The sequence below is a fragment of the Bos grunniens genome, chromosome 19 (genome assembly GCF_055505025.1).
Source record: "Bos grunniens cultivar Pamir isolate PY7600 chromosome 19, Bosgru_T2T1.0, whole genome shotgun sequence".
Lineage (NCBI taxonomy): Eukaryota > Metazoa > Chordata > Mammalia > Artiodactyla > Bovidae > Bos > Bos grunniens.
The window spans coordinates 41184415-41211019 of record NC_141183.1 but is presented as its reverse complement, the minus strand read 5'-3'; the positions used below and the strand labels follow the sequence as shown (position 1 = coordinate 41211019).

At 50.4% G+C, this 26605-nt stretch overlaps 1 protein-coding gene and 3 long non-coding RNA genes across 6 annotated transcripts; 2 read left to right on the top strand and 2 right to left on the bottom strand.

The window, feature by feature from the left end:
* Positions 1-84: 84 nt before the first annotated feature.
* LOC147352376 (uncharacterized) lies at positions 85-1716 on the top strand. The gene is made up of 3 exons (XR_015148116.1): positions 85-389; positions 713-900; positions 1622-1716. It is a non-coding gene; the product is annotated as an uncharacterized LOC147352376 (long non-coding RNA).
* Positions 1704-8058, bottom strand: LIAT1 (ligand of ATE1). 3 transcript variants are annotated; one of them, XM_086359819.1, is made up of 2 exons: positions 4714-8058; positions 1704-2393 (listed from the first exon to the last, which is right to left on the bottom strand). In XM_086359819.1, the coding sequence occupies exons 1-2, from the start codon at positions 5063-5065 to the stop codon at positions 1936-1938; spliced, it is 810 nt and encodes a 269-aa protein (XP_086215945.1). In that variant the 5' UTR covers positions 5066-8058; the 3' UTR covers positions 1704-1935. The 3 variants fall into 3 exon arrangements, with proteins under 3 accessions (XP_086215945.1, XP_086215946.1, XP_086215947.1); XM_086359820.1 differs by having other exon boundaries at positions 1704-2390; XM_086359821.1 differs by having other exon boundaries at positions 1704-2390; positions 4731-4997.
* Positions 3331-13025, top strand: LOC147352374 (uncharacterized). The gene is made up of 3 exons (XR_015148115.1): positions 3331-3472; positions 11544-11695; positions 12792-13025. It is a non-coding gene; the product is annotated as an uncharacterized LOC147352374 (long non-coding RNA).
* On the bottom strand, positions 9473-17666 carry LOC147352373 (uncharacterized). The gene is made up of 3 exons (XR_015148114.1): positions 16957-17666; positions 12545-12607; positions 9473-9598 (listed from the first exon to the last, which is right to left on the bottom strand). It is a non-coding gene; the product is annotated as an uncharacterized LOC147352373 (long non-coding RNA).
* Positions 17667-26605: the final 8939 nt, after the last annotated feature.

The following is a 26605-nucleotide window of genomic DNA, read 5'->3' as shown; positions in this document are numbered from 1 at the left end:
CTATTCTGCAGCAGAATGTATCAGCCAGTCAGCACAGCTCAGAAATAATCGGGTTTATGATTTGCACCTGGCTTGGGTGGTACCGAGGGGGTGGGTTTCAACCTTTAGGGCTGGTCAGGTGGCTAGAATTGTGCCTACGTGCTCGGCTCATACCACTTTCTCTTAAGTTTTAAATAAGCCTTCTGTGATGTTTTGTGTTGGATTTCGACTTCTTCTGAGTACCCTGCACACCTTTACCTCCTTACGTGAGGCTGGAGCCTCACGTCTACTATGTCCCTCTCGGGGCCTGCATTGTGCTGACAGGGGTGTCCGGTGCTACCCCAGAGACCACCTCGACCTCTCAGAACCTTCCGGCTGCATCTTTGTGCCAGAGGGCAGTTCCCCCACAGGTGAGACTGGCCTCTAGCCCTCCCTCGTGTGGCAGGCTGGACATGCCCGGAAACCAGTGCCCCTCCGCCAATGCCTCTGGGGAGCACAGCACCCTGGCTCCCTCGCCCTCAGGCCGGGTCATCCTGACGGAGTTTCCCTGTGGGGTCGAGGCCTGGTTGCCTGGCATGGAGCTGGTTTACTAGTCTCCCTGGACTGGCCACTTCCCCTCCCCTGCATCCCCTCCGCTGGCCCCTCCTTCACCTCCCAGATCGTCTACTTGCGGTGGAGTCTTTGTCTGCTTCTGGAAGAACCCAGACTAAGGCAGCACATGGCCTTCACCCAGTATTTGTAGACAAGAAGAACATTAACTTAGAAGAAGTAGTACTGCGGGGCGTTTTGAATGCTCCAGAACTTGGGGGATTAGAGGAGGACCATATTGATGAGAAGCAATATTCCTTTTGAGACTTCGCATAATAACCTCCCATAGAGGATGCTCTGGAACTCCCTTATTCTGAAGGCCACAAAAGGGCGGTGAGTATATTTAACTAAAAAAGAAAAGTCTCCAGGCTAGTCAGAGCATTTTCCTTGGGCCTCTGAAAATATGCTGTGTGGGGAATTTTACCCATGAAATTAGTTTAAGATTTGGAACTGAGGAACTTCCCTGCTGGCTCAGACTGTAAAGAATTTGCCTGCAATGCAGGAGACCCAGGTTTGATCCCTGGGTTGGGAAGATCCCCTGGAGGAGGATATGGCAACCCACTTCCGTATTCTTACCTGGAGAATCCCATGGACAGAGGAGCCTGACGGGCTACAGTTCATAAGGTCACAAAGAGTAGGACAGGACTGAGCGACTAACACTAGAATTGAGGGACTTCCCTGGCGGTCCAGTGGATAAGAATCCGCCTTCCAGTGCAAGGGACCTGGGTTTGATTCCTGGTTGGGGAACTAAGATTGCCCAGGCTCGGCAGGGGGAAACTAAGCCCAGGAGTCACAACTAGAGAGGAGCCTGAGCACCAAATGAAAGATCCGAGTGCCATAACTAAGACCCAATGGCAGCCAAATAAATATTTTTTTAAAAATAGATTTAGAATTGATACTATCTACCCACTTTGTCTTTTTTTTTGTGGGTGGAGGAGACTATAGATAGCTAACTGTGATGGGAAATTAAATAACAAAGTGATGCCAGCTTATTTGAGAAAAAAAGGACATTCGGAAGAGAATTTTGTTCATTGACCTGCTTAACACTCTTAAGGAGCTGTGGCTTTCCTGGGCCATTGAAAGACATCTTGGTAGAAGGCGAACTGAGCTCATCAACCCACCAGACACCTGCTTCCTTCAGAGATAAGTCTGATTTCCTTTTATTTATGTATAGACATAGTTCTAACACATAGACTGGTGGGAAGGATAAATCATAAGCTTGTCCAGGTCATGGGTGGGCTTTGGCTCCAGCAGAGCAGCAGGGAAGTCGGAGCGGAGGAGCTTCGGGATAAGATTTCCTTCTCCCATCCAAGTATTAACCAGGCCCTACCCCACTTGACTTCCGAGATCAGATGAGACTGGGCACATTCAGGGTGGTATGGCCGTAGACATGAGGTTTCCTTCTGAGCAGTGGCTGGGGCCCTCGGCCGTCAGCTGCCCGCTGCTGCCACTGTCCTGATCCGAGAGGTAGGCTGGGTCCTCGGGGGTCTCCGAGGCACCGGGGTCAGAGTGGAAGCCCTTCAGGGCCCAAATTCGGTACCGCTTCCTCCGGTTCAGCTTGTAAATGCGAATCCTTTCCTTCTCGGCCTCTGGATCGGCGAGAATGCCATCCCAGCGCAGACTTTCATTGACCCGGTTGGAAAGGGTCTCTTCTATTTCAACAAAGCGGGGGAGACTTACAGTGGTGGAGTAGGAGAAGAGCTTGCTTTCATCCCTGTTCTGTCTGTGCTCTGGCCCCGGGCCGTGATCTTTACTGGGACCTAATATGTCATGGAAGGTTGGAGACAGCTGCTGAGTCTTCATGCCTTGACTCTGATGTTTATCTGCTGAGCAGATAGGCAGCGTTAGCCTCTGTGATACTTGCCCTGAGCCCGCTCAAGGGTGATGCCCAAACCACCAAAGATGAAATGAGAGGGCACTGGAGGCCCCTCCTTACCTAGGGCTCAGGTGGGCAAGCCCACCAGCCCCATACACACCCACTGCCTATAGGCTTTGGGTTGTCATGTTGGGGAGGGAGGAACCATTTACTGAGCACATACTATGAGCCAGGTCCCCTTGTGGAAAGGCTATCTGCCCTGTTTTCCAGGTGAGGAAACAGACGCCAAAAGCCTCCGTCACTTTCCAGTGTCACATAGCAGGTGGCAGAGCTTGGACCTGAACGCGGGCCTGACTCCCAGCGCCGGGTTCTTTCCACACAGATCCCCAACTCACCTCTGCATTGCTCGCCAAGGTACTGCCCAGTTCTGGGAGCCTGTGACTTACCCCTAGTCTAGACACTTTTATGACGGAAGAAATGGAGAACAACAGAAAAACTTCCTAAATCTGACTATGGAAAGCATTCTGCCAAGCCAGGAAATACTTCTGCTGGTGGCGTATACTGATTCTTTTGAAATATTAATAGCACTTCTGAATTATATAACGTGCATATAAAATACTACATGTTGTGATTCTTTCTTCAGCTCATCCTATTTTGGGGGGAGACAGAGAGGAATCTCCCTCCCCCCACCAAAAGAAAAAAGAGAGAAAAGGAGAGAAGGGAGAAAGAAAATCCTCTCTTGGCATTCCTATACCTTCCACTTCCCCAAAACTATTTGGTGTCCCCTGCTGACAGTAAGAGGTACATGCCACTGTAATTTTTAGAGTCAGAAGCTAAGCTGAAAAAGATAATAAATTTCCTAATCTGTTTGGCAGGTACACCTGGAGCTTATTGACTTAAACTCCAGAATTGTTTTCTTGCCTCTTTATGATGATTCCACCCGGAGAAGTAATTGTAATCTGCCCATCCCCCACTTCTCCAAACTACAAGGGAAGGCTGCTACATCTTGGCCTCCAGCTTGCCCGGGGAGTCAGCTTTGCACAAAGGCCAGGGCCCAGAGACTTGAACCCAGGACTAACTATGCTAGAGGTAAGGGGCACTGATCCACATCCCTGATAGCAAGAGCCCCCACAGTGGACCACACAACTGACAAAAGAGATTTACAGCACCCATGGACAGGCGCATTCCACATCACGTTGCACTCTTTCCACAAATGAGCGCTCAGGACCTTTGTGGAGTCCCTAGGGAGTTCTCTGAGCGGAGCATGGTAAGCCTGTGGGCTCTGTGGGTTTGTGGCGGCTGTTGGTGGGTGTGTTTCTGTGATGTGTCCACAGGGAAACCAGAAGCGAGAATCCCATGCGTATAGTTGTATGTGTCTGGGGGTAGGAGGGGTCTAGGCAGGTGAGTGTGCAGCCTGTGAGTGTGTGCCTGCTGGCTGTCTATGCTTTAGTGATTACACTAAAGTGATTATACTTTAGTGATTATTTGGTGATTATACTGATAGAAGGGGGTGTTGTTGAGGGTGCTGAGGATGATAAAAAGTGTGTAGCAATGCCTGGTGTGATGGTGTTTGTGTGCAGTCAAAGGTTGGCCTTGGCAGGTGAGAGAAGTGGAAGGGCGGTCTGTACAGGGAGTGTACCCTGTATTATATGCACTTCCTGGGTATCTCTGGAGGAGGGTGTGGCAACCCGCTCCAGTGTTCTTGCCTGGAGAATCCCCATGGACAGAGGAGCCTGGAGGGCTACAGTCCATCAGGTCTCAGAGGCGGACACAACCAAGCCACTGAGCACACACAGCACCCAGAGGCAGGAGCCCCTAACGAATGAGGCTGGAAGGCAAGAGCCTGTGTTTCCATGTGCGCCTGAGACAATAGGTCACAGTGCCTCACTACCTGTGGGTGGGGAAAGTCTGTGGATGAGGATAAAGGCATCGCTGTAGGAGAGCTTGAGGGTTTTGTGGGGAAGGTAAGGATGATCAGGATTTTGAGTTTGGACTGAGGGATTAGAAAGATGAGTGTCTGTATAAAACTAGGAGTCACTGTGGGGCTGGGAGGCTCTGTGGGGGTGTTTCTGTGTGGGGTTGAAGGTCTCCATAGGTGTTGAGAACTCTCGACGCAGGATTTGGGGTCTCTGTGGACGTGGCTGGTCTCTATGGGAAAGGCTGGCGCCTCATCGTGCGGGGAGCCAGAGGACCTCTGATTAGTACCGACGAGTTTCTGTCTCTGGGCTGAACTGGTCCTCGAGTAGATGGGGTTCTCAGGGGTGGGGTGGGTGTCCTCGGAGAATTTCAGGTGTGGGAGCTGAGGCTGCCGCGCTAGCTGCTCCTCTTACCGTCCCCCTTGCCCGACCTCTTTGTCTTTTTCTTCTTTTTTTTCTTCTTCATCTTCCGTTTGGTCAGTTCTGAGGTGCAGCCTGCGATGGGGGGCAATCTGGAGCCCTGCGAGGCCGCCATGCAGCTCTCTCGCTCCTCCTCGTCCTCGCCGTCCTCCGACGCCCGGGCCCCACAGCCGCCGTCCATCCGCCCGCGGGACCGCTCCCCCGCACCTCGGGCAGCTGGAGACCTGCGGCCGCTGAGCCCTTGGCTTCCGGCGGCCCGGGAAGGGCCACGCGTCTCCATGGCAACTGCAGCGCCTGCGCAACCCAGAGGCTGTGGCCCGGGAGCCGCGGGCGGGGCGGACTGCATATGCGCGCCTGCGTAGCTCAGCCTTTGTGCTTGACTTGGTCGGCGCTAAAGGGAAGATTCTAAACACTTGGGTGGACACACATCTTCCACTCCTGTGCCTTTTTAAATGCTATGTGTCATCTGCTACACTTTTATCTCCCAAGTTCAATTTTGTACGTCCGCCTTGGCCTTTCAACCCCCTCATGTCCAAAGAAACTCGTTTCTTTATCAGTCTCGATCTCAGTGAACAGGAACAGCTGGGCAGGCCAGAGCCATGGCTGTCTTCCTTGGTCTCACTCTCTCCCTGTACAATGAGCTAGGCTAGGGCTGACCACCATGCCTGGGACTTGAACTTCTGGACCTCTTTCCTAAATAGTCTCTGCTTCCAAACCCTTCCCACACAGTCTTTATCCACGCAGTGGCTAGAAAGAACTTTTAAAGACCATGACACAATTTCACTTTCTGGCTTAAAACTCTCCAGGGGGACCCTGTTGCAAGTCAGATCAAGACTGAACTTTAGTGTGGCTTACAAGATGGAATCTGTCACCTTTTTCCAGGTTTATCCACCAGTTTGTATTTCCTCAAAATGGCTGCAATAACCCCTCAGGCTCGTCTAGAATCTTTCCTCTGTCTCTCATCCGCTGTCAGGCTCCCTAATGTATCCCATACAGCTGTGCACACAGTGAGTGCTTGGAACCTGCCCCTTGACAGTCTGCTTTTGTCCCCAGGAGCTAAGTGAAGTGTAAATGACAGAGGTCCTTTGTGCAGATGACCGCCTGCTAGTGGAGATGTCTGGGGTTTGCTTTCCAGACACCCCACCTGCTGACTCTGGTGCTGGCAGACAGGTGTTTACAAAGACCAGCCGCCCTCCTTTTCCGAGAAAGGCTGACCTGTCTTTCCTCTCAGCTGGTCCTCTTTACCCTGTGCTGTGCTTAGTCACTCAGTCGTATCCAACTCTTTGAGACCCTGTAGACTGTAGCCCACCAGGCTCCTCTGTCATGGGGATTCTCCAGGCAAGAATAGTGGAGTGGGTTACCATGCTCTTCTCCAGGGGATCTTCCCAACCCAGGGATCAAACCCAGGTCTCCTGCATTGCGGGCAGATTCTTTACCATCTGCGCCACTAGGGAAGCCCAAGAATACTGGGAAGCCCTGGTCCTCTTTGCCTGGATGTTTATCTGGCAGGAGGTAGTTGGCACTTCTCTTCCCGATTTTCCTGAAGGTTGCATCAAGGTCATGGTGAGCCAGCCAGTCAGCTTCGAGACAGGAAATTGACCTCCAGCAAAGGAATACAGTTTGGGGAATAATTATAAAAATCCCTTGTGAATAGAGATGGGGCAAGTATGCTCCTGTTTAGTAGATGAGGAGACAAACAGATGCAAAGTGACTTGCTCACCTCTCATGCTAATTAGCCCCCAAGTTGGGCCCGAAATCCACATTCTCAGTTTTACATCCAGCATCTTACACGGGAAAACAGTTGACTTCACAATGATGTTCACTGACCAACAGAAGAGATGATAGCATTTTCATTATTTGTTTCAGCTTCCTTGTTTGTACTTTCTCTTTGTGGTTTCTGTGGCTGTTATGAGCAGAGAGGAGCTAAGGTTTCTGTCTCTATAAGGATCATGCTTTCCCCTTTGGCCAGTGCTGACATAGGAATGCTTGGGTAGAGCTAGCAGCTTTTTCCTTCTGGCTGACTTTTCAGCGTGGGTCCCCCAGCTGGCTGGGCTGCTGGTTCCAACTCTCTGCTCTTTCCTGCCCACTTTCTCCATGCTGTCAGCTCCTTACCCAAGGTAAACAGGCATTGTCCACTTTTAAGCAGCACCAGCCTGAGACTTGGGCAAGTGGGGTCTCTGCCCCAGGCCTCATGCTTCACAGGACACCGCTCTGACTCTCCCCCCGCTCCACCTACCACGTGCAGCTATATCCCTCCCCAAGGGACAGGAAGTCTGTGGAATCAAGGAGTCCTGCCCACCCAGCACCTCCCATTCCTCCTTCCACAGGCAGCCCGCAGTCTGAGTACCTGGCACCTTGGAATTTCTTGCCTAAATGACTCCTGCCTGCTTATAGGGCACAATTGGGTCCCAGTCCTGGGTCCATCCTCTTGAGTAGCCCTAGGTCAAGGGCAGCATAGGTGAAATCAGCAGGCAGGCTGAGATGTCCAGACCTGTGCATTCAAGGCCGTTCTCAGTACAGGATAGGAGTTGGAAGAGGAGGTGGCAGGCCGTGGGCTGGGTGCAGGACCTCAAAGAGTTGGAAATTCTAAACTTAAATCTGGCCTTCCAGACTGGTATGAAGGCTACTTGACAAAGTAAGAAGACAGTATTTCTTTTTCTTTCCCGACCCAGGGGTCGAACCTGGGTCTCCTGCATCGCAGGCAGATTCTTTACTGTGTGAGCCACCAGAGAAGCCTTGATTTTCTTTGATTACTTATTTATTTTTGCCTGTGTCTTAGTTGCATGTAGTCTCGCATTGTGGAGCACGGACTTCTCTAGTTGTGTTGTGGGACTGAGCGCATGTAACCTTCGTTGCCCTGCAGTATGCAGCATCTTAGTTTCCCCACCATGGATCCAACCTGCATCCCCAGTATTAGAAGGCAGATTCATAGCCACTGGATCACCAGGGAAGTCCTAGGAAGACAGTATTTATGTTATTTAACAGTATGTTAATTTACTTTATCACTTTTAATATTTAGCCATACGGTACGTGGGCTTCCATCTACTTTTGCCCTGGGCTTTGCAACTGTTAAAAGCATGCTTGCTCTATTTTTCCTCCTTTTATCAGCCACTCCAACTGCTTCTTGATTTCCACCTCATTCCTCATGGTATCTTAACAAAAGAAAAAGAAAAATCCTATAACATATTAAGTAAATTACATTATATCCAGATGGCAGAGTACTTGGGAGCTTCTAAAATAAAATGAGGTACCTGGTTCAGGCTGATTCAGGACAAAGGGCAAGAACATGTGTGCGGAGAAAAAGCAGAGCGCTGGGAAGGGACTGCTAACCGCTGCTACCCTCTCCTCACTCCCCTCCAGCCGCACTGGCCCACTGACTTACTCACTGCCTTGTTATTTCTCCTGCACATCCAGACATCTCAGGTCTTTGAATTCCTGCTCCCTCCCCCTGAACACTCTTGCTCTAGACATCCTGCCTTCATCCTGAAGGGTACTAGAATATGTCACCTCCAAACATACCTCTTGACACAGGGTCTGGGTGCTTTTTAGATGTGATTGTCCGTTCCTCAAGTCTGGGCCATTTCTGCTTGTCAGTTCTTATGACAAATCCCAGGAAACTGAGATCTGCATAGGCAATTCTTTTTAAAAATTGATTTTGTTTTTAATTGGAGGATAATTACCTTACAAGGAAAGTTATGACCAACCTAGATAGCATATTAAAAAGCACAGATATTACTTTGCCAACAAAGGCCCATCTAGTCAAGGCTATGGTTTTTCCTGTGGTCATGTATGGATGCGAGAGTTGGACTGTGAAGAAGGCTGAGTGCTGAAGAATTGATGCTTTTGCACTGTGGTGTTGGAGAAGACTCTTGAGAGTCCCTTGGACTGCAAGGAGATCCACCAGTCCATCCTAAAGGAGACCAGTCCTGGGTGTTCAGTGGAAGGACTTATGCTGAGGCTGAAACTCCCATACTTTGGCCACCTCATGCGAAGAGTTGACTCATTGGAAAAGACCCTGATGCTGGGAGGGATTGGGGGCAGGAGGAGAAGGGGACGACAGAGGATGAGATGACTGGATGACATCACCGACTCGATGGACATGAGTCTGAGTGAACTCTGGGAGTTGGTGATGGACCGGGAGGCCTGGCATGCTGCGATTCATGGGGTCACAAAGAGTCGGACACGACTGAGCGACTGAACTGAACTGAACTGAAAGTGATGGTTTCTGGCATACATCAACATGAATCAGCCGCAGTGCACAGGCGCTCTGTCTGCAGCCCCTTCCCCACACCGTCCGTGGTTAGGTGCTGTGCAGTTGAGGAGCTGAAGCCTCTCTTGGGACGTTTTTGTTTTTTCTTACTGCACTGGGCCTTGGTTGTGGCACATGGGGTCTTTGACCCTCATTGTGGCCTGTGGTATCTTTAGTTGCAGCATGTGAATGCTTAGCTGTGGCCCGTGGGATCTAGTTCCCTGACCAGGGCTGGAACCCTGGGCCCTGTGAACTGGCAGCATGGAGTCTTAGCCACTGGACCACGAGGGAAGTCCGTCTCTTGAGACTTTAGTTTTCTTCAGAACATTCTCTGATGCTGTCCACACCTTGGCCCCCAGGCTATTTCCGGAACTCAAAGATCTAAATTTTTTCCTGTATTTAGTTGTGGTGGATTTATGCCACCATCTCTATAGGAAGCGTCTCAAGGGCTTCCCTGCCTAAGCAAAGGAAGATCTTTTTGTGCGTGGAGGTCCAGGCCTCGTTGGCTGCCTGCTGAACAGCTGCCCCCGTGCTCACCTCTGTGGGCTGCTATTAAACTCCAAATCCTGGAGGCCTGTTGGTTCTGAGATGATGGGGGAGCCCCAAGATTCCAACTCCCCAGGAACATTTCTAGAAAGTGTTAAAGAAAAACAAAACTGGGTAATAGGAAGTGGTGGTAAAGACAGATTTTATTCAGTACTCCTGCAGCAGGGGAAAGAGACTTCTTTAGCCTAGAAATGAGCTTGGTTCTGATCTATACAGAGGGGACCTGGCCTTCTTAAAGAGAGAACCAGGGAACAGGGAAGGAGAGTGGGTGAGGACTCAAGCAGAGTCAAGACAGTGAAAAATTACAAAAAAAGCAGATGAGTAGTCAACCCCAAATGTTCATTAGAAGGACTGATGCTGAAGCTCCAGTACTTTGGCCACCTGATGCAAAGAGCCAACTCATTGGAAAAAAGCCTTATGCTGGGAAAGACTGAGGGCAGGAGGAGAAGGGGGCAGCAATGGATGAGATGATTGGATGGCATCACCGACTCAATGGACATGAGTTTGAGCAGACTCAGGGAGAAAGTAAAGGACAGGGAGAAAGTAAAGGACAGGGAAGCCTGGCTTGCTGCAGTTCATGGGGTTACAAATAGTCTGAGATGAATGAGCGAGTAAACAACAAGATGAGTACTCAGTATCAGTATGATCAGGCCATCTTAGCCTGGTGACTGGCCCTTCACCAAGATACCTACTTACAGACTGAGACACAGGGGCCCCATCCTTCCTGATGGTTATATTTCAAAGGAATGGCTCCCAGGTTTTTGAGAAGACACTCCTGGGTTCCAGGAGATACACATACATCTCAAAGGCATAGAGAAAGGATTTACAACAAGTGTTCAAAATAAATGCTCTAAGAAAATGGAGGCAAGGTGTCTACCTGAAGGTGTTGGCTGGAACAAATGGTAAATTCCCTTGGCATACATGGGCTTTCTCAGACAGAAACTCAAGTGGCGATGGGGTGGGCTGGGTCATGGCAGGGACACCGTGGCCTTAGGCTGCTAGACGCCAGGCTAGATTATTTTTTCAGGGCTCTGTGTGTGGGAGGGTGGACAAAATCATTTGTGTTGAGAGATGCAGTTCTTATAGGCCACAGTTGAGGTCTTGTTGAGAAGTAGGCTTAGAGAAACCTGATGAAAGTTTGGTCAGAGTGAAGTCGCTCAGTTGTGCCCGACTCTTTGCAACCCCATGGACTGTAGCCTACCAGGATGCTCCATCCATGGAATTTTCCAGGCAAGAGTATTGGAGTGGGTTGCCATTTCCTTCTCCAGGGGATCTTCCCATTACCGTCTGAGCCACCAGGGAACCTCTTGGTCAAAGGAAGAGCCTTTTTCAAAAGGAAGGTGGGGACTTCTCTGGTGGTCCAATGGTTAAGACTCTGCGTTTCCACTGGGGAGCTAAATTCCTGCATGCCATGCAGTGCAGCTAAAAAAAAAAAGTGGAAGTCAGGGAGGTCATCTTTGCAGTTTGAGAGTTTAAGAAGCCAAGAGTGAGGGTTTCTGGGTCTTCCACCTGATTAAGGTAGTCAGAGGGTGCCGGCCAACGTGGTCCTGGATCACTAAGGACACTCAGAAATCCCTGGGCTCTGGGGACGTCTTGCCACCTAACTCGTCCACACAGATGCCTCTCCCCCACCCCATTTCCAGTCTTCTGAAAGTGTCATAGGAAACATACAGAAGCAGCTATGGCTTTTTGAACCAGAAGAAACATCACCTGCCTTGAAGTAAAAAGAGAGCTTGAGCTTTAATCACTGATTTGTGTCAGTGTGTCTCTGGGCACATAAATGAACACACCTATAACCCGAGGACAGGACTACTGTGCCACGGATTATTATATCAATCAGTGGTGCTTGCAAATATATACGCCTTTTATTCATAAAGTCTTCCTTTATCTGTGGGAGTAAATCCATATAAGCCAATATCTATTTATCTTTTCCTCTTAAGACTCAGTAGAAAAGGGGCATGTCTTCTTTGCACACATGCACATAGATTGCTGATTCTTTTACTTCTTTTTTTTTTTGGCTGCACCACAGGGCATGTTCCTCTACCAGGGATCAAACCCATGCGCCCTGTTGGAAGCGTGGAGTCTTAACCACTGGGCCATCAGGGATCAAACCCATGCGCTCTGTTGGAAGAAGAGTCTTAACCACTGGGCCATCAGGGAAGTCCCTCGTTACTTCCTGAGGTGTGTGCATGTATGCTCAATTGTGTCTGACTCTCTGAGACCCCCATGGACTGTAGCCCCTGGGGCTTCTCCGTTCATGAAATTCTCCAGGCAAGAATACTGGAGTGGTTGCCATTTCCTCCTACAGAGGCTCCTCTTGACTTGGGAATTGAACTCAAATTTCCTGCATTGCAGGCAGACTCTTTACCTGCTGAGCCATCAGGGAAGCCCTACTTCTTAATGGTGCCTCAGAATTCAAGGATCTGAGACTGGCAGTGATTGGCCAGCTGTAATCTGCATCCTGGGCAGGGGGTCTGGGACCCCTCTCATGCCAATCCCAACCCCTAACTCTGGGCTCATTTTCTTCTCTGCCTCCCCACTCACCACTCCCCACCTTTCAACACTCCCTTTCTTGCCTTCCATGTGCCCTCTACGTGCAGTGTCCTTCCCCATCTGGCCTGTCTGGCCAACTCCTACTCTACTGAGTCTCTGGACAATGGTTTCCTCTGAAAAGCCCCATCTGAGCCCTGCCACACTGTAGTTCACGCCTCTGCATTTCTTTTGTATCTGATGCAGCCACAGGGGTTGGGTAGCATAATGGCTCTGCTACTAGCTGGCTGTATGACCTTGGGCAAATCCCTTAAAGTGTTCCTAGCAGTAAATTGGAGATAAATAATGTCCTACTTCCATGGCACCTGTCTCCCGTGAAATCACTACCCAGTAGGCAGCAGGTTACAGCTTGCACACCATTGTCCAGAGATGATTTCTTTACGTTTCTGTTTTTCCCACTGAACTATGAGCTTCTTGAAGACCAGGCATTTTACCCATTTCCTCAAGTAGCAGATTTCAATGTCCCTCCAAGTCACATACCTGCTGCGGTCTCAGGAACACCAAGCCTTTTTGGCAGCACATGGCAGGGGTGGAACAAAGCAGCTAAAGAAAATTTGGGAGAGAACTGTTAATATCTATGATGTCAGTTGGGGCTCCCCCAAGCCTGGAAATCAAAGCAGGACCCATCCGTAATAGGAAGCACTTACTCTCCTAAGGCTCCTTGCCTTGGGACCTATCCTTCCTATTCTGCACTCTCAATAACTCAATACTTGGACTTCCCTGGCAGTTCCGTGGTTAAGAATTCGCCTGCGAATGGAGGGGACACAGGTTCGATCCTTGGTCCTGCAAGATTCCACATGCCGCGGGGCAACTAAACCCACGTGCTGCAGCTACTGAAGGCCACACACCCTAGAGTCTGTGCTCCACAAAAGAGAACCCACCGCAGCAAGAAGCCTGAGCACTGCAGTGAAGACGAGCACAGACAAAAATTAATTAATTAATAAAAGAAAACCTTAAACGACTCAACACTTTGAGCTGTCCACCAAAATCAACTCACAAGGAAGTGTCAGAAAGATAAGTAGGCTTCACTGAGGACTTTTTAGGGGAGCTAACCATTTTTTCTTCTGCAATGTCTAATCTGCCATTAATCCCATTCAGTGTATTTTTTATCTCATTGTAGTTTTTATGTCTAGAAGTTCAATTTGGGTAATTTTTTTAAGCTGCTGTATCTATACCTAAACTTTCCTCTAGCTTCTTGAACTTACAGAATATGGTCTTAATAACTGTTTCAATGCCCTTGCCTACTGATTCTGCCGTCTGTGTCATGCCTGAGTCAGTTTCAGTTAATTGAGTTTGCTCTTCACTATGAGTTGCATTTTCCAGCTTCTTTGTGTGCCTAGTCATTTTTTCTTGGATGCCAGATATTGCGAATTTTACCTTGTTGGGTACAGGATATTTTTGAATTCCTATAAATGTTTTTGAAATTTGTTGTGGCAATTAACTTGCTTGGAAAGAGCTTGATCCTTTCCAATCTTGAATTTAAGCTTGCTTAAGTGGAACCAGAACTGGATTTCTGGATCCAGTCTAAGGTGAATTTTTTTCTAGTATCAAAGTAAGGCCTTTCTTAGTATTCTTCTTTTTTTTTTTTTTTAATGTGGACCATTTTTAAAGGCTTTATTGAATTTGATACAATATTGCTTCTGTTCTATGTTTTGGGGTTCTGGCCATGAAACATGTGGGATCTTAGCTCCCAAACCAGGGATCGAACCCACACTCCCTGAATTGGAACGTGAAATCTTAACCACTGGACCATCGGGGAAGTAAGTCCCTTTCTTAGTATTCTAATTAGTGGCCCCTGAACTGTGATGTTTTCCACTTTGGCTGCTGAAAACAGATATTATTCCAGCCCTGTGTGGGCACCAGACGCTGTTCCCACTAATCCTTTCAGGTGGTTCATCCCCGCTGCCCCCCCAACCCTCACGTCATTTTCTCAAACACCTGTGCTGAGCAGTACTCACTAAATACTTGAGGAGCATTTTCTGTAGACCTCTAGGTTTCTCTCTCTCTCTGCATCTCTCTCCTCTCTAGTGCCCTGCCCTGAAAACTCTTAACTGGTTTCATTTTCCCAGAATCCAGCTCTGTCTGTTCCATTCAGCTAGTTTTCTCCTTGAACCAGTCTGGAAACTCTTCAGGCAGCGAGCCGAGCAGTGCAGGGATCACCTTGCTGTTTCCTCTCCCAGGGATCACTTTCCTTTGTTGCCCGATGTTCCAGAGTCTTGAGTGTTGGTGTTTCATATGTTTGATCTGATATTTTCGTGGCTTCAGGCAAGAAGCTGACTCTGGTCCCTGTTACTCCATCTTGAATGAAGCAGAAGTCTACGTAAAAACATTCTTTTTTGATTGTGTAATGAATTTGTTCAGCAAATTCAACCTGATGATGTCGAACCAGGAAACAGCCTTGTGTTTTCTTGAGGGTGGAAGGAGGAGAGCTGTCTTCTCTCCCTCCCTTATCTTTTTCCTGCTTTGATCTCTAGATGAGGGCGTCTGAGGGCTTCTCCAGGAGGTCTTATGTGATACCGTCTCTCGCTTCCCTCTTTGGTCCTGCTTCCAGAGCAACATCCTGCAGCCTCTGACTGCGGGGTTGCCTTGCCCCACCGGCCACTTTCTTGGAGAGGAACTTCTTCAAGACAGAACGCAGCTCTCTTCCACAGTTTCTTCTTGGCCTTTAGAAAACTCCCCTGACCAATGACATAGGGTTAACTGGCCCGAATGTCAACAGAGCTATGGTCAAGTGACCCTGTTCTCGGTTCATGTCAGCCCCCAAACTCCAGGAGGCAGAGTCAACTCCCTTAAACTTCTTCTCTCACCATTCGCTGCTCCTGGAGCCACGGAGACGCTCAGCCAGCACCCTCCTGGGCAGTGAGATGTCCCCCGACAGGCACCCTCAATTTCTTGAAGGGGTTTCCTGTTTTGGTTGTCCTGTCATCTGTGAATCCATTTGAAGAAAGAGAAGACAGGCGCTTACTTGGACCAAGGTGAAGAGAGAGAGGAGAGGAGGCCATTCTGAATTTGGCTATGGAGATGCTGGGGGTGGGATGCTCTTTCCCAACTATGAGAAGAGGCGCTGGTCAAAAGGAAGGGCCTCATCAACAGAGCTCGGCCATGACATTGGAGAAGAGGCTGTACTGCAGCTCTGGCTGGTCAAGGGTGGTGTGTACCTGTGTATGTTGGCATGTACACATGCAGGGAAGTGTGTGTCCCTCTGCAGTGAACATGACGGAGCCCACCACCAAGAGGATGAGGTTATGTTGGGGGATACGGGAGCGGGGAGGAATGGGTCGGGCCCAGTGTACTGCTTTGCGGGCCAAAGGAATAAACGCCGGGCCAGGAGAGGAGGAAATGGCTTTTTAAGTGAGCTGGGAGGCTGTGCCTCCGCTCCCATGTGAGCTACCCCCGGGGCATGGGGCACAGCCAGACAAATGCTGTTTGTTACAGTCACTGGGACAGGGTGGGAAGACCTGGGGAAACAACAGTTAAGTGAGATGAGTGCAAATTCCCAGTTTGGCCAGAGCCCAGCACAGAGCAGAGGACAAGGAGTGCTTTGCTGAAAGCTCTGACACTGAGGGAAGGAAGACTGGGAGGGTGCTCAATTTGTCTGAACCCCAGAGAGGTACAACTTGGGCCAGGAAGACATGTTACAGGGCGGCCACTTCAGGTCAGTGTAGAAATCTTTTTCCCGTGGCCAGCAGTCCAAAGAGAGCTTACGTCATCCCAGAGATGATGAGGGCTCTCTCCCAGGCTACGTAAGGAGTGGTGTGAGTGACTCTTGCCTGGAGGAGGGCTGTGGGGCGTGTGTCGGTGGGCTAGAGCCTATAGAATTGCTACATCCTTGCGGTTTTAGTGTTAGCGAGGTGATGGTGGTGGTGAAATAGTGTAAGTGTTAGTCAGTCATGTCTGACTCTTTGCGACCCCATGGACTGTAGCCTGCCAGGCTCCTCTGTCCATGGACTTCTCCAGGTAAGCATACTGAAGTGGGTAGCTATTCACTTCTCCAGGGGGTCCTCAGGGATCGAACCTGGGTCTTCTGCGTTGCAGGCAGATTCTTTACCACCTGAGCCACCAGGGAAGCCCTGATGGTAGTGAGAGTTATGCTAACAACTCGATTGAGCTCTTCGAGTGAGCCAGGCCTATCATCAGGGGCTTCCCTTGCATGATCTCATTCAATCCTCACAATGGGACTATCACCTTCCCTTTACACATAAAGAAACTGGAGTCTTAGGAGGACTACCCTGGTGGTCCAGTGGCTAAGACTCTGAGTTCCCAATGCAAGGAGCCTGGGTTTGATCCCTGATCAGGGAACTAAATTCCACATGCCACAGCTAACAATCCTGCATGCTGTAATGAAGATCCCACGTGCCACAATTAAGACCTGGTGCAGCCTAAATAAATAAATACATTTTTTAAAAATAAAGAGGGCTTCCCTGGTGGCTCAGTGATAAAGAATCCACCTGCCAATGCAGGAGACATGGGTTCAATCCCTGGTCTGGGAGGATCCCACATGCTGCGGGACAGCTAAGCAATTACTGAGCCCACGTGCCACAACGACTGAGGCTCGTGCTCCAGAGCCCGTGCTCTGCAACGAGAAGCCACAGCAGTGACAAGCCCTCACGCTGCAGCTAGAGAGTAACCCCGGCTCTCCACAACTAGAGAAAAGCCCGAGCAGCAACAAAGACCTAAGCACAGCCAATAAATAAATCTAACTATTTCAAAAAATAAAGAAATTGAGGCTTAGCCACTAGCTGCATTGGCGGTATAAATTTAAACAAAGTAAAATGAAATTAAAAAGTCCATCCTCTGTGACCGGCGGTAGGGGACAGCATGGCCAGACGACATTTCCATAGCGGCAGGAAGTTTACTGGACAGTGCTAGCTTAGAGACATTTGCTCACTTACCCGAGATCACTTCTCCCATGGGCACGATCCAGAACCCAAACAGAGGTCTGACCCAGCTACTGGTGGGGGCTGCTCTGTGAGTCCAGAAACCAGGGCTTCCAGGTTTGGTCATCACTCAGCTACCAGTTCTGCAGTTATCTCAGGAAATCAGTTCATAAACAGTTTTTCTGGTCGAACCGTATTCCTGGTAGAGAATGAAGAATAACACGGCACTGTTCTCCACCGCTTCTCACTCACACCCCACCTGCGTAGGAAGCCAGGCACAGGGGGCTCCGAGGGGGTGGAAGTGGAGAACGTGGCAGCCGGGACACAATGCTGATGGGTTTGTGGCTGTTTCCTTTAATGACGGTGGCAGGTTGCCTCAGCCTGTCCTTTGTCCATCGGTGGAGCGTTCATTCATTCAACAAATACACGATGAGCCACAGCAGGTGTCAGGTGCTGTTTCAGGCCCCAAAAGTCATACCTGCCCTCCTTTTGCCTCCTGGGGTGGTTAGAATGGATCTTTGCGGGGCTTTAGGGACTTGGAGCTGCTTGGGAAACAGACAATGATGTGTGTTACTCAGAAACAGCAAAGGGCCGTCGAGACGGGTTCCATGGCGAGGACAGCCATCCAGAGGGGCCCTGGCCTAAGGGGTGATCTCAGGCGGGTCCTCCCGCCCGCGGCCTCGGGTCCGGGCCGGGGCGGGGCGGGGCGGGGCGGGACGGGGGCCGGGTTCTCGCGGCCGCCGCCAGAGGGCAGCCGGGGAGCGCGCCGGAGGCCGGCCGGACCCCGGGTAAGTCTGGCTCCCGGGGGGCCGCCCCTCTTTCGGGGCCCGGTCTGGGAGCGCCGGGGCGTGTGTGTGTCTCGGTGGCGGGGACCGTGGGGGACCACGGGGGCGCGCGGGGCGGCCCCGGAGCGGCAGGCGGGCCGCGGGAGCTGTGGCGCGCGGGCCAGGGGCGCGTGCAGGGCCCGAGCCGCGCTCCTTCCCACCCTCCCTCCCTCCTGCCTGGCTCTGAGCCCAGGACTGGTCTCGAGCGGCTCGGGTCAGTGCCTGGGCCCGGGTCCGGGCCCGGCCCGGTCCCCAGAGCGCCTGGTGCTCGGCGACCTGGCCACAGCCTGCCTGGGCCCTCGGGGGTCCCGTAGGCGCCCGCGCTCGTGGGTGGGTGGGGGCGCCGGACGGGGCGGGGCGGCCGAGCTCCGGGGAGTGAGCGAGTGGGCGGTCGAAGACGGCGGCGGACGGCAGGCGGCGCTGGGGCTAGCGCTCCGGGCGAGCGCGTCAACAAGTGCAGTGTTTACCGAGCGCCTGCGGGGCGCGCACGTGGGCGGGAGGGGCCCCGGGGTCGCCGGCACCTACCGACCTAGCGGGGAAGACGCGCACCACCCCTCTGCGCTCGGCCTCGCCTTTGGTGAGGGTCCACGTTCCCAATGATGAGCGTGGTCACCCGAGTGGGCCTGGGCCCTGGCCATTGGCGCTTTCACCCTGGGTTAGGTAGTCAGGAGTGGGAATCAGATGGCATTTGGTGCCCAAGAGGGCGGGATGGAGGTAGCTGTCCCTGGCCAGACAAGATTCCTCACCCTGCGCACCTTTCAGCCTGAAAATCCTGTCCAGGGTTTTTTTCTGGTCTCCCCCAAACCCTGCTCCCAGCAGTCGGGCCCACCTCTGATTTTCTCAGGGTTAAGGTTTGGAGGAAGTGTAGAAATCCATCCGGGGAGCCTCCCTGCCTTCAGGATGAAGGCTCTGTACTCACAGGGATGCCCTGTGACACCTGCGCTGTGGGGGTAGAAGCCCCCTTTCGTGGGCTGCAGCCAGGGCTCTGCTGGGAAGTCTGGAATTTTGTCCCCTGCCTACTGCTCAGAAGGCTGAGAACCTGATTATCCTGTTTGTGCCGTCTGTGACACCCGCACCCCTGGAGGTGGCCCTGGGCAGAGGTGTGAGGCAGGAGGTGGAAATACATCCTTTGTGAGTTCAGGGGCCCAGAGGGTGAGGGGGTCGGGGGGAACGCACGATCCCCCAGCATTTGGAGGTCTGGGATTGTCTGGGACTGTCAGAGTGTCCCTGGACGCCCTGGTAGGAGCATTGGAGGGGCCAGGGCTGCAGTCTAGTCTCTGCCTCTCCACGTGCCCGCCCCCCCCCCCCCCCGGAGAGACTGTGCCTGTCTGCAGGTGCCCTTCCATCCTCCTGCTTCGGACATCCACTTGGCCTCCCATCTCTTGTTGGGGGAGGGAGGGAACACAAGCACCAGAGCCGTAAGCTTGGTTTCTCGTTTCTCTCGCTTGCATTTTCCCGACAAGCGCTCTGCACCTGCTGCCTGCCTCTTGGCGCTACGCCTCCCCTTTTAATCCTGCTGCCCAGCTGCTGGCCCTACCACGTTGCTAAAGCTGCTTCCTTGGAAGCCAGCTTGTTTCCAAACACTGATTTTTTTTTTTCCCTCTCGGCCTCATCCTGCTGCCATCCCTTCTGCCCGGGAGGTGGGCTGCTGTGTGCCCGTGCCCTGTTTGCAGTCTTCTCTGCTGTCATTTCTCTCCTGGTTTTGTTCTTCTTTCTCCATCATTCCTTCTTCTCTTCTGAGGCCCCTTCCCTCTTTGCTGGGATGTTTTGAGAGGCCCATGTTTATCTTCTCAGAGAACTCGCTTTGGAAGCTGTCAGGGAATCCCCCTCACCCTAAGAAGATTCTAGTCCTTGGCCTACCTCCTGGAATGCCCATTGACACCCGAAGATCACGATGTCCTCCTGACTCCCCAGCAGTAGGTTCCCTGCCCCTCTGTCACTCTCTTTTCCCTGAAGTGTCTTGCCGCTCCTGCCCTTTTGTAACCAGGCTTCTGCTCCAGGCCTCGAAAGTCTCAGGCCAGAGTTCAGAGGCCCCTTTGGCTGATCTGATGCCAGAATCCTTTCCAGCCCCCACAGTCCATCTGGCATATCACCTGTAGCCTGATGGCTCGGGGATGACTGCGGCCTTACCCTGTCTGCATTCTCCCCTGGGAAATCTTCAGAGGTTTCCGGCCTCCTCCCGCACAGAGATCAGCTCTTTCACCTCCTGTGGTTCCCAGTCATGTGGCTTCACCCCCTGAAACCAATTTCCAGTCCCCAGACTGCTTCTCTCCCTACCATGGTCAGTCCTCTCTGCCTTAGTCTGGAGGACACAGCTCAGAATCTGTTTTTCTGGGAAAGCTTTGCCTCTCTCAACCCCGCCAGGGGCTCCTCTCCTGGCCTTCCCACTCCACCATGCCCATGAGACCACAGCTGTCTGTCTGCTGATCACAGGTCCCTTTGTGTCCCTGAAGCCTGTTGCCTTCCTCCAGGGTCCCCAGGACCGTGTACCCAGTTGATTCAATAAAGGAATTCCTCGCCTTAATCTCCAAGGACATCTCCGGCCATCCTTCAGTTGTTGTTTAGTCGCTATATTGTGTCCAGCTTCTTTGCGACCCCAAGGACTGTAGCCCGCCAGGCTCCTTTGTCCATGGGATTTTCCAGGTAAGAATACTGGAGTAGGTTGTCATTTCCTTCTCCAGGGATGGAACCCGAGTCTCCTGCATTGCAGGTAGATTCTTTACCACTGAGCCACTGATTCACATCCCACCTCTCTCCTGGTCTGTTCAAGTCTTCTGGATTACCACTGGCCCGCACTCCCGCTGGTCTTACAGATGGATTCATTACAGTTTGTGCCACCCGATTTAACACTTTGTTCTCTGCTATTAGCCTCCAGTTGTATCACGGGTGTAAGAGACGCTCTTCCAGTGCTTATTGACAGCAGCTGTTTGTTGAGTGGTCAGTATGTACCAGATGTGTGCTGATCTTTCCAAGAGATTCCTCGAGTGTGTTATCTGTGCGGCCCCCAGAGGGGTAGGCGCTAGGACTCTGGTTCTCATTCTGCCCATGAGGACACAAACCCAGTGAGGTCCAGGGACTGGCCCAAACCACACACTTGAGGGTGGGCAGAACAGAGGTTGGAACTCAAGTCTGACTTGCAAGATTGTTTGATCCTGGGGTTTGCTGTTTGTCTAGGAAAGCATACGCTTCAGGCCAGGGAGCGTGTTACAGGTCCTCACGGCATCTGGCCCACGATGTCCTGATGGTGGTCAGCTGGTTGCTTGGGACTTTACTGGACTCCAGGAAAGGACTTTGTAATAGAACAGATGCCTGATGGTGGGACCAGTGCCTAAAGGAGGCTGTCACAACTGCCCCCAGAGGCCTTCGAAACACACTGTGTGTGTGTTTGTGAATGTGTCTCTTGTCTGTGTGTCTCAAGTAAGAGTTGTGGAACACAGAACCCCAAGGAGCCCTCAGGTCGTTTCTGTCCCTTAGGACACCTGTAAGTGCTTTTCTTATTTGGTAAACAGAAATCAGCCCCACCCCCAACAGAACCACCTTCAACAAAGTTTCCTTAGGAAACTTTCCCTTTCCTCCACAGGTCACTGTCATATGAAAATGAGTTCCTGATGTGAAATACAGTTGCCATGGCAACGAGTAATGGGAGGCCCCGAGTCTCTTGCTCCTAGGTCTCTGCACGATAGGCTTCTAGGGGCTTTTTCTATCTTTGTCGTCTAAAATAATGAAATATTCCACTTGACTCTCCTTTTGCGTGGACATTTAGAACTTTTTTTTTTTTTCCAGACAGTGATTTCTGGGCACCTTTAATGCCCCAGCAGCTTGTCACCAGGCTGCTTGGCACACCATTAATAGTGACCCCGGATGAAGCCTCTGGTTTAGGTCACATTTTGAATGAAATTCAGTGCCTTGTGGGTAAAAGGACAGTGACCGTGGCCTGCACGCATCCTTGATGGCTGGAGAGGCAGAGGGAAAGAGCATGGTCTGGTGTCGGGAGGGCTTATTAGAGCAGTTGGTTTTTTTTTGATTGTGCCTCGCATGGCATGCAGGATCTTAGTTCCCTGACGAGGGATAGAACTCATGCCCCTGCATGGGGAATTTAGAGTCCTAACCTATCGACCACCAGGGGATTAGTGAGGGCTTTTTGGTACAACTCTGTCCCAGTTGGAGGTGGTGAGATTGTTTGTCTTTAGTTAGGGTCTCCTCTTATGTCAGAGCTGCTCAGCTATCCTGGCAGGGGGCTACCCAGATTCGGGTACCTTGGGGTGCCAAGAAAGACAGGGTGCCTTTGACTGTAATCATAGCTGCTACCTTTGATGGGTGCTTATTTTGTGCAGACCTTGTTCCTTTATTTGATCTTCAACCAAATGCAGGTAGATAGAAGTACTATTGTTGCCCCCATTGTACAGGTAAGAAAAATGCACAGAGAGGTTAAGTGCTTGCGCACGGATGCGCAGCAAGTAGGTGACGGACCTGGGCTTTAGTACTAGGAAGTCTGACGCCTGTGGCCAAACCTCTTCACGTGGAGCCACGTTGATGGTGGACAGACTGCGTTTAAAGAATGAAAGGGTGAGTTGGAGAGGCAGAACACGTTGGCTTTCTCTAGATTTGATTTAAAGCAGTTGTTTTCAACTTCTTACGTCTCGTGAGAGGCAGAAGGCTGCAGTGAAAAGTCATGTACTAGAATGTTCACAGCAGCTCTATTTGTAATTGCCACAAAACTGGCAATCACCCAGTGTCCATAGGCAATGGCGTGGCCAAATAGAACACTGAATAGACAAGAGAACCCTGTACCACACAACAGTCCGCAGCCACACAAAACAACGGGGAAGGGTCACACAGACACTGTTGAGCAAAGGCACCAGACGGAAAAAGAGCACAGCCCTTAGGTGGGATCCCGCTTACCCCATGTGCAAAGAAGGCAGGTTGAGTATAAGGTTTGGAAGTCAGGCTGGTAGTTCCCAGGGGCACAGGGAAGGCTTAGAGGCTGGTGATGTTCAGTTTCTGTGTCTTGGGTGTTGGTCACATACCATGTTCATCTTTTCAAGATTCACCAATTTGTTGTGTGTACTTGTGTGTTTGTGTGGGTCTATGATACTTTAATAAAATTTACCAAAACAGAAAAAGGCAGCAGTGACCCTCAATCCAATGAATACTCACCCTCCAGTCCCTCCTGGGGGCCATACCCTTGACACTGGACCTGGAATCTTGGATTTCTTTTGAGAGGTGGGAGGTGATACGAGGATGGGCACCCAGGTTCTGGGGATGTGGGAGCAGGACCAGGGCCCACTCTGGCTTTCTCCTGTCCCCCTCTCTTTCACTGGGTATGCGGAGAGCTTGCTAAGCTAGGAGGTGGCTCGTTGGGTTCTTGCCAAGTTCATGAAGTGGCCTGGTGGTAAGGGAAGTGAAGTGAATCCCCTGCTGCCCGGGGTCTGTCGTTTGGCCTGGAGAAACAGCAGAATCTGGCTGGTGCTGCAGTCCTTTGCACGGACATCCTCACTGCTCCACAGCCAGGCGCTGCTTGCAGAACATCAGCATTTCAAGGACTGCGCCAGCCTGGAAAGTGAGCGGCATTCACTGGGCAATGAGCTCCTCCTTCCACATGGCAGTTATATGCTGCTAAAAATACTGGAGCACCTTATGTAAGACTGCAGTCACGGAGTTAGCACCTTATGTAAAAGCACTTAGTCTATCACGGACAATGAATCAGTCAGGTGTTGTAACCGTGGTGGGGGTCATCACGGAGTTGGTGGTTGGCTTGCCTGGTGAGGAGGGTGAACGATTGTCAATACCCATGGCTGCCTGACTCACTCCTGCCTGACTCACTCAGCTGCACTCACACCTAATTTATGGGTTGATGGTTTTTTTTTTTTATTTTAAACATCTTGATGCATTTTCATCTTTGGGCTTGGCCCATCCAAGAAGAAGGGGAAGAGAGCAACAGAAGATGAAATGGTTGGATAACATCACCGACTGAATGGACATAAGTTTGAGCAAACTCTGGGAGAATAGGGAAGAACAAGGAAGGCTGGCGTACTGCAGTCCATGGAGTTGCAGAGTCAGACACGAGTTAGTGACCGAACAACAACATCCAAGCAGTTGAGTTGATACCAGGGTTTGTACAGTTTCTTCTTTCTCAGCCCTCATCCCCTTTCATTTACTGGTAGAGCATCCTTTGATTCACAGAAGCTTGGAAGGGCCTCTTCCCCATTTAAGAGTCTTCTCCATGAGAAGCCAGGAAGGTGGCCTTTGGCTTCTGTGCTGCCAATGACCATGGCAGCCCATCTCATGGTTGGATGGTGATTTGAATAGTTAAAGATCAGTGGAGCAAAATCAAGTGCAGAATATGCCAGGTAGGCTGAAACACTGAGCTGAAACTGACAAGACATTTCACGGGGATCAGGTTTTTAAAACCTTGGGATCTAAGGCTTGGGCAGCAATTAGGCAGGACCTGTTAGAGTAAAACAGCATCTGCCCTACATCACAGGGATTTTCCTTCTCAGGATCTGCCCTAAAGGAAGCCTGGTGTGTGTGCACAGGTGGAAAGTTCTAGGATGGCCTTTGTGGCGGTTTGCAGTCTGAAGTGAAAAACTGTTACACATTTGAATGTTTGCCTGTGGTGGAATAGTTTCAGCTACATCAGCTCACATTTTCATACCTGGGAGTCTTATGCAGCTTTGGGAAAGAATTGGTTGGGTCTTCCTATAACAATAATGATGAATCTCTAAGATTATAAGGTGAAGAAAGCAAATTTCAAAGTGATAAGTACATTATGATGCCTCTTAGAGAGATGTTTTCACATAGTCCGCTGTACTTTATATGAATACAGATCGTGATGACACAGCAGGTAAAGAATCTGCCTGTAATGCAGGAGACACGAGTTCCATCCCTGGGCGGGGAAGATCCCCTGGAGGAGGAAATGGCAACCCACTCCAGTATTCTTGCCTGGAAAATTCCGTGGACAGAGGAGCGGGCAGGCTCTACAGTCCATGGGGTCGCAAAGAGTCGGACTCAACTAAGCACACACAAGAATCACAAGTAAATATATATAACATATACCTACATGTAAAAGCATATTAAAATGTCCATAAAAAGGCACTCCAAACTTACAATAGCTATTATGCACAGGGAAGGGCACCAGCATTTGGTGTGTGTGTGTGTGTATGTGTTGGGGGGATGATCAAAGAGAAATTTCGCCTTCTCTGTGATATTTAAACTTTTAAAAACAATTTCATTGATGTATAATTTAAATACCCGAAGTCATCCATTTTAAGTATACAATCTGTTTTAAATTTTTTAAAGGGAAAGTAATTATATGATTAAAAATTAATGTCTAATTTACCCCCCTCTTCCTGATCTAAGAAGTCTTCCTCCATTCATGCCTGAGTCCTGGGTGGATCGTGACACAAAGTTCACTGTTCGGTGCTTTGCATTTTGCGGCAGCTCATAGAGATAGAAGTTCTTCCCTCCTTTGAGCTGAGATCTGCCTCTCTGTCATTCTGGGTCTGGGTCTGTCTCTTTGGAGCCGTATCAAATAAACCTTCCCTCTTCCGTTGCTGTTCAGTGGCTAAGTCATGTCTGATTCTTTGGAACCCCATGGACTGCAGGACACGAGGCTTCCCTGTCCTTCACCATCTCCCAGAGCTTGGTCAAACTCATGCCCCTTGAGTCGGTGATGCCATCCAACCATCTCGTCCTCTGTCGCCCCCTTCTCCTTTTGCCCTCAATCTTTCCCTGCATCAGGGTCTTTTCCAGTGAGTCGGCTCTTCGCATCAGGTAACCAAAGCATTGGAGCTTCAACCCTTTTCCACGGGGAAGAATTTTCACTGGTGCAAGAGTCTCATCATGCCTGCCTCCTCTGGGGAGAAGGACTTGCCTCTGTTTGGGGTTCCTGGTGATACGGATCACACTCTAGGCTTGCAGGACACCTTGCTCATCAACCGTCCTCCTAACGTTTTGCAGAACTGGACCCTCTGTCTCGGATATTGCTTGACCACGACGTGACACTTTTTAAAAACAACAGTCATTTTGTTGAATCTTAGAAGAAGTTCATATCCATTTTAGAAAATTTAGAAACATACAAAAGCACAAAGAAAAATATTAACATCTGTGATTCTCAGCCTCCAGCGATAAACATGTTTAATGTTTAAAATTTGAGATCATTCTGTATCAATGATTTTCTAACCCATGTTTTATTTAACATTTACTTACCCATAGGAATAGTGACTGTCATCTATGTAACACATTTTCTTCTCAATCTAGTGTTTGTTTTTCTATTACCACTTTTAAACATAGAGGTTTCTGATGTTTATGTGGTATTGTGGACTGAATGTTTGTGTTCTCCTGAAATGCACATGTTGAGGCCCTAATTCCAATGTGATAGTATTGGGGATGGGGTGTTTGGGAGGTATTTAGGGTTAGACAAGGCCATGAGGGTGGGGCCCTCATGATGGAATTAGTGCCCGTATAAGAAGAGATGGCCGAGAGCTCTCTCTTTCTCTCTCTCTCCTGACACATGTCCTGAGGAAAGGCCACGTGGACACACAGCAGGAAGGCGGCTGCCTCCAGGCCAGGAAGAGAGCCCTCACCGGGACCTGAATTGCCTGGCACCTTGACCTTGAACTGTGAGAAATAAAGGTCTGTTCTGTAAGCTGCCCCGTTTATGATATTTTGTTTTTGTAGCCCCAGCAGATTGATGCATGTGGTTAGTCCTTTTATGATTTATTCCCTTGCGTTTGGATTTGAAATGTCTCTCCCACCCCAAGCTCAGGCAAGTATTCACCTGTATTTTCTTCTAGTTCTTTATATGGTGTCAGCTTTTCCATTTAGCTCTCTCTTTTACA